The sequence below is a fragment of the Myotis davidii genome, unplaced genomic scaffold (genome assembly GCF_000327345.1).
Source record: "Myotis davidii unplaced genomic scaffold, ASM32734v1 scaffold1107, whole genome shotgun sequence".
NCBI classification, from domain to species: Eukaryota; Metazoa; Chordata; class Mammalia; order Chiroptera; family Vespertilionidae; genus Myotis; species Myotis davidii.
In genome coordinates this window covers 516,153-523,926 of record NW_006300016.1, presented here as the reverse complement: position 1 = coordinate 523,926, position 7,774 = coordinate 516,153, and the positions used below count along the sequence as shown (strand labels likewise).

The 7,774-nt window shown below is 40.9% G+C and overlaps 1 protein-coding gene across 1 annotated transcript in view; it reads left to right on the top strand.

Annotated features, from left to right (window-relative positions):
• The window catches only part of CFAP47 (cilia and flagella associated protein 47), a 458,234-nt gene that overhangs the window by 58,107 nt on the left and 392,353 nt on the right, over positions 1 to 7,774 (top strand). Inside the window, 3 exon segments of the mRNA XM_015571970.1 lie at positions 1,035 to 1,195; positions 1,855 to 2,036; positions 2,137 to 2,233. Coding sequence (XP_015427456.1) covers positions 1,035 to 1,195; positions 1,855 to 2,036; positions 2,137 to 2,233 — 440 coding nt within the window.

Sequence of the window (7,774 nt, the reverse complement as noted above, 5' to 3'; positions counted from 1 at the left end):
CCCCACCACCCCGATTGGCCTGCATCCCCTTCCCCCAGCCAGTTCTGTCCCTGATGGGTCCCCCATCCCAATTGGGGGTGGATCCCACTGGCCGATCACTTGCCGCCCCTCCCCCCCAGCTTTGATTGGGCCCTGATCAGGGCCCGGCTGGCCAGACCCTACCTGTGTACAAATTTGTGCATTGGGCCTCTAGTAACTAATAATGAAATAGAATAATGATAACAATATACTGTAATAAAACCTGTGTGAATGTGCTCCCTTGTGTTTTCTCTCTCTCTCATAACTGATCTGATAAACCAAGAAGGTTACAGTGTGACAGGTGGGGAGCATATGCAGCATGGATACATTGGACAAAGGGGTTATTCACTTTCAGGGTGTAATGGAGTGGGAAGGCTCCAGGTTTCATTGCGCTATGCAGAAGAGCCTGACATTTAAACCTTATGAATTGTCTATTTCTGGAATTTTCCATTGAATATTTTTGGACCATGGTTAACTGAAACTGTGGAAAGTGAAATCATGGATAAGGTTAGCCTGCTGTAATGGGTTCATACTTAATGCGTTAATTATTGAGAATGAGAATCTGCTTAATAAAATTTGCTGAGAATTGAGGTAGATCAAGGCTGGAAGATATGAATAATTGTACTTTTTGTTTTTGTGTGTGGAAAATATGTGGTGAGTAAAAAGGAAAAGCATGAGCCCAGTTAGAGAATATGAAATATAACACTAATCTGATTCAGATCTGGTCCTATCTGTAATCTAGAATTCTCCAAATTGTTTACTTGACTAATTCCCCAAGAGTGGGTTCAGGGTAGCGGCCATTAAATTTTTTATGATTTGGTTAAGAAGGAAACTATAAATGTTATTGTAGTTCTCTGTGTAAAAATGTCTTGATATATAATAGGATATGAGATAAAGGACTAGAATCTGTCCTATTCACCATTTTATGCCTAATCCATGGTATAGGTGCCACTCAATAAATACTGATCAATTAAATGCATATATGAAAATATTAACATGACTTGCTCATATTGTAGGACGATTTTCACAAAGGTTCCAAGGCATAACTATGTGGATACTGAGTTTACATATACTGATTCTGAAGTACTAGAGAAGAAAGCACATGAAGACTATTATAAAAACTACATTGACTCTTTAAGGAAGGCACGCCTGCAGAAAAAAACAGGGAAGAGGTAAAGTTCACTTCCCTAAGCAATATGAGACTCAGATTGTGATGCCTATAGACCCAGATTTTTTTTCTTTACTCCTTAGTTTCTCTTTAGTGATTCAGATGACTTTTTCATATATGAAAATAGTAAAACTTTGATCTACTTTAATTGTAATGACTTACTTTCTCACCTTTGATTTGGGAATATCTGGTATGTGTTTCCCCAGCAGCAGATCCTAAGACAGGGATGCCAGCACATGAGCTTGTCAGAGAGTGTTCTTTTAGGAGAAATGTGTACAGTGTGAGAGAGGTGGGCTAGGGCAAGGGAGGGAACTGAAGAATGGTGTGTTTCAAATAAAGTTTAAAGTCAGCCTGGTGCCTAGGGTCTGTTGAACATAAATTATAAAACATAGTTGTTCCTGCCGTAAGCCAAAGCGGCTTGCTTTTGTGCTCCATATCAATCGTTGACTGTGAGCTATTCCTGGGTGTGGTGGGGTGAGCATAACTTCTTTGGGGAGGTGTTTGAGAGCGGGGTCTCCTCAGCAGAGGGCATTTTTATGCAGATTAATACATCAGCCTGCTTCAGTGGGGCAGCAATAACCTGCAATAGGAGGAAAATTTGAGTTTATAGATGTAGTTTCCAAAAGACTTGGCCTCAATTTGTTATTATTATGATTTCAGCAAGGAAGAAGTGTATGCATATGACGATCTAGACATAGGATTACATCCAGCTTCAGGTCTGAAGTCACCCTCACTCTTAAAATCGGATTTGCAAATAGTGGTCCCACCTTTAATACAAAGTGTCAAACCTTACCAAATGCTATGTACCAGGAATATAGAAACCAAGGAAGCAAAGGCTCTAGAAAGAAAGGCATGTGCAATATTTTACTTTTGATTATGCCATAAGAATTCTTAAATTACTTTTTGCTAATATTGAACAATTAATTTTGGAATAATTTGATTTTTCACAGGTTATCAAAGCACTTAAATCGACCCCATCCACACTTCCTGAAAAACGTGATTGCAAATTAATTTTGACACCAAAGCAAATTCATCAAGTAATCGTTGGTAAGAATTTATAAATACCTACTAATGTTTTAGTTTAACAGATGTATTCAAGTACAATTAATATTCCATAAAATTTACCAGTTTAAAGTATGCAAGTAATGAATTTTAATAAATTTACAGGGTTATGCAATCATCATCACAACTCAATTTTAGAATGCTGCCATCACTCTCACAAATATAGCTAGTTACTCCATATTCCCAGTCCTATTCCCAGACATCCACTGATCAACTTTCTATCTCTAGATTTGCCTGTTCTAAATATTTTGTATAAAATGAATAATACAATGTGTTCTCTTTTATATTGTTTCTTTTACTTAGCTAATGTTTTTGAGGTTCATCCACGTGGTAGTAGGTTATACATTTTTTTTTTAATCCTCACCCGAAGATAGTTTTCCGTTGATTTTTAGAGAGAGTGGGAGAGGGAAAGACAGAAAGAAATAGCGATCTGAGAGAAACTCTTCGATTGGTTGCCTCCTTCATGCACCCCAACCAAGGCCTGGGCTGGAGAGGAGCCTGCAACCGAGGTACATGCCCTTGACTGGAATCAAACCCAGGACCCTTCAGTCTGCAGGCCAACGCTTTATCCACTGAGCCATACTGGCTAAAGCGTAGGTATACATTTTTAAAAAAATATCTAAATAGTATCTAATTTTGCCTTGGGTAGTTTGGCTCAGTGTTTGGAATGTTGGCCCTCAGACTGAAGGGTCCCAAGTTCTATTCTGGTCAAGGACACATACCTTGGTTGCAGGCTCAATCCCCAGCCCTGGTCAGGGATGTGTGGGAGGCAAGCAGTCAATGTGCCTCTCTCACATCTATGTTTCTCTCTGTCTCTACTCCTCCTTTCCACTCTATCTAAAAATCAATAAAAAATATCCTCAGGTGAGGATTAACAAAAAATAAAAAAAATTAATAGTATCTCATTTTATCAGAATACCACATTTTATTTATCCATTTACCATTTGATGGACATTGACCTGTTTCCAATTTGAGGCTATTGTGCATAATGCTGCTATAAACATTCACATACAATTATCACCCAAGGATATTTTTTCCATTGATTTTTGGAGAGAGTGGAAGGGAGGGGAAGAGAGGCGAGGAGAGAGAGAGAAAAAGGAAGAGAGAGCGAGAAAGACTAATATGATAGAGACACATCTGTTGGTTGTCTCCTTCATGCCCTGACTGGGGCCAGGGATCAAGCCTGCAACTCAGGTATGTGCCCTTGATTAGGAATTGAACCCACAACCCTTGGATCCACAGGCCAACACTCTGACCACTGAGACACACCGGCTGTTTTCATTTCTGTTGGTTAGATTCCTAGAAGTGGAATTACTGGGTTGTATGGTAAGTTAATGTCTAACTTAAAAAACTGCCAAAAATTTTTCTAAAATGAACTCACCAAATTACAGCCCCAACAATGTGTTTTGACAACATCTCTAATCGTGAGTTAGGAAACAAGTGACAACTCCTTCTTAACCTTGCAGAGATGTTACGCTGTGCCCTTCCCTAGATAATTTTCACCCAGGCTGTTAAAGGATGATTACAGTTAAAGAAATAATGATGATAGTGGTCTGAAGAGGGAATGCCCATTTCCTTCTATGCAGGCCTAGGGTGGCCCTGAGATGCAGGCAGAGATGATTAATTGGTATGGATGTGCTGTCTCCCTCTAGGGAAAATACAGCACAAAAATCCCAAATATCAACTCTGATATTATCCAGATTAAAGGAGACATCAAAATATGTACAAAATCAGAGGCAAAGCAATGGAATGTGATTAAATATCATTTACTATGCTTCCATTTTGTGCCATGCATGTAGATAGGCACTGGGCATTATAGTCCCATGAGTTTACCTCTTACTATTGGGTGGTAAATGCTGTCTGTCTTCCACATTGGTGACTGACTTGTCAGATGATCAGATCTATACAAATGCAAAAGGAGCAAAGTTAGAGATTACAGTTTCCACTGCCTGTTCTACAACTCCTCCACCAACTTCTCTCTCTTCTTCATCTGCTGTCCTGGGCATTCTAATAATGGCCCTTTGGAGCAGGGCACCTGTCTGAGTTTACAAGGTCAGCAACTCTGATGATGGGAATTTTAAATCAGTTGGAGGAAGCATGTATGGCAGGACGGTATAGGGGAGGAAAAATTTTTCTTTTACACTTTTGAGTTCTTTAGCTGGTTTAGTAATTTAATTGACCTAAGACAGATTATTAGGAGAAACATGAATTTAGTTTCATACATACGGGAGCACCATCCTAAATAATAAGGCTAATATGCAAATAGACCTAACGGTAGAACAACTAAACAACCGATTCCTATGACATGTGTTGACCACCAGGGGGCACGTGCGGAACATGGTGGGCATTGGCCACAGCAGGATGGTGAAGCAGGTGAGTGGGGGCCCCAGATCAAGGTGAGGTGCTGGTCACTATCATCAGCCTTCAAGGGTGCCTCTGGGCATTGCCTCCTGAGGGGGACCACGGAGCCTGGCTCGGTGGGGCTTGGTGGGGCTGCTCAGAGGCAGCTCAGAGGACCCGAGCTGTCTCTTCTGAGGAGTCAGTGGGTGACCAGGCCCTGGGGTGCCTGTGGGGTTTGCAGCTAAGAAGCCAAAGTTTCAGTAATTGGCCATGAGCCCAAAGCTGGTGGCCTTGGAGCTGGTGGCCACAGGCGCCCAGCTCTGCCTGGATGGGGTGGCAGGTGAGCAGGGGGCGCCAGACCAAGGTGGGGCACCAGTCACTGTCATTGGGGCGAGCCTCTGTTGGTTACTGAAAATTCTTTGCTCGTGTGTGCCACAGTCCCACTGGGCACTCACACCCGCTGCTGGTGCTGGAGCCACTGCTCGCACTCATTGCCAGCGCTGGCCCCGCTCACACCTGCAGCCTGTGCCGCAGCTGCCGCTTGCACCCGCTGCTGACGCCCAGCACCAGTCCTGATCACTCGGCGCCATCAGCCGGTGCAAGCAGTCGGCCCCTATCAACCCTGAGGGCTTCTCCACCTCCCCCTGTTCCTGAGGGGCGATCAGGGCAGCAGCTTCTGCTTGCACCTGCTGATGGCTCTGGCCCTGCTAGCACCTGCTGCTGGCGCTGGCCCAAATTGCTCCTCGCCATCAGCAGGTGCAAGCGGGGCTGGTGCTGTCAGTGTGTGGGAGCAGCAGCGGGGCTGCCAGCAGACGGGGTCAGGGGGCCATAGTGGGAGGGGCTGGGTGGGGGCATGGAGGATGGGCTGAGACCCATCCCTGTGCCCACCGTAGCCTCGTGGCCCGCAGTTCCTTTCAAGGTGCATGAATTCATGCATTGAGCCACATATGAAACCCAAGAAAAAAGTCAGACAGTTGAAGCTTATATGCTATCATGAGCTGAGCAATGGGTTAGGAACCTGGAGTTTCAAAGGAGAGAAGGGTAATTCATAGGACCAGAAGAGCAGATGTTTGCCCTGCTACATAGACAGGTCATTCAGATAAAAGTTATCTCTGGTAATAGCTCTTTCTCTGAGCCAAGGCCCTCTGAGTTCTTTAGGTAGTCAAAAGAGGTAAAAGTTTCTCTTGAGTCTGCAGGGTCTTAATTGCCTTCAGCTCAAAATAATCCACATGCTAATGTGACATTTTGGGGTCAATTATTCTGTTTCTCTTCAAGGGTCACTCTCACTTTTATACTTTAAAGGTTGCTTTCCCAGTCTATGCACAGAGCAGGGTGTGGTACTCATAGAAGACATTTTAGTTAAAGAAAATTTTGCTCTATAGTTACCATATTTTTAAAAATTGAAATGGATGTCAAGAGATACAATAGAGGATTTGGAGATTAATTGAGTCAATTAGTTAAAACTATTATAGAAGTCTGGGTTACATTGGAAGTTGCGTGAGGTATTGTTTGTTTCATTAGCATACGTCCAATCATTTTGGTTTTAAGCTACCATTTATTTATTTTTTAAGCTACCATTTATTGATGCATTATAAGCCAATCATTGTGTTGAATAATTTACAAACAGGATCTTATTAGACCTTTAAATAACATAAATAACTTATGAGGTAAATTATTTTATTTACATTTTAGAGGTGAGTAAAGCAAAGCCCAGAGGTGAAACAGTTTGACCAAATGGCTCAAATATTGAGGGGAGGGGGAGGATTTGCCACATTTTCTGTCTTGATTTCTCTTCTCATTTTTTTAATCCTCTCCCGAGGATATGTTTTATTGATTTTAGAGAGAGAGGAACAGAGGGAGGGGGGGGGAGAGAGAGAGAGAGAGAGAGAGAGAGAGAGAAAGAGAGAAAGAGAGAGAGACATTGATTAGTTGCCTCCCGTACACGCCCCAACCAGGGATAGAACCTGCAATCTATGTATGAGTCCTGACTGGGAATCAAACCTGCAGCCTTTCTCTGAATGGGACAGAGCTCCAAACCATTGAGCCATCCAGTCAGGCAGGGCTCATTCCTTTTCACAATCAATGTTTTTCTCTACCGTGTATTTCTTAGCTTTTTTTTTTTTTTACCAACTTCCTTTTTCTTTACCTCGTAGTATGTTAAATCATAATAGAATTTTGCATTTGTTTTCATAAAATATATGTCTGCATTTTTGCTTTGTTTGATTTTTTTTCTGTCTCTGTTTTGCCATTAGAGTAATATTGGCCTCCTAAACAGAGTTGGGACAGTTAGGAAGTGTTCTTTCCTATACTACATTCTAAAAGAGATTGAGGAACATTCTTTATATGTTAGACTTCCTCAGAGATACCATCTGAGTAAGATTTCATTTTCAGATGATGTGTAATTACAAATTCACTTTCTTTAAGAGTTGTAGGACTATTCAGATAATCTATGCCATTTTAAGAGAGTTTTGGTAGTGTGTGTATTTTTTGTTGTTTTGTTGTAGAATAGATCCCCTCCAACGAAGATTTCATGGTTATATGTATAGAGTTATTTGTAGCATTCACAAATTATCCTTTTAATGTTTGAGTCAGCAGCATCTGTAATGATAGAGAGCCTGTTACCTTCCTACTACTGGAAATGAATGTCTTCCTTCTTATTTTTCTTTTTAAGTCTTGGTAGTCTAGGTTTATCAATTTTATTGTTCTTTTCAAAGAACCGGCATTTAGTTTTATTGATTTTTCTCTATAAGTTTTCTGTTTTAAATTTCAGTGACTTCTTCTCTTGTATTTATCATTTCCTTATGTTTGCTTTGGATTTTTATTCGGGTTGCATTTCTTCTAGTTTCTTGAGGTGGAATCTTAAATTATTGATTTAGACCATTTTTTTCCATGATATAGTGATTTATTGCTATACATGTCTTACTAAGCAGTACTTTAGTTACATCCCACATATTCTTACATATTTTTAATTTCTTTCACTTCGTTATTACCTAATTTCCGTTGAAACGTTTACTTTGTCTCATTGGTTATTTAGCAGTGTGTTATTTATATCCAAAGATTTTTCTGTTTTCTTTCTAGTACTATTTTCTAGTTTGATTCTGTTTGGTCAGAGTACACACATGTATGGATTCAATTGTTTTAATTTTTGAAGATTTGTTAAGTTTGATCCTGGATGTTCTCTCTTAT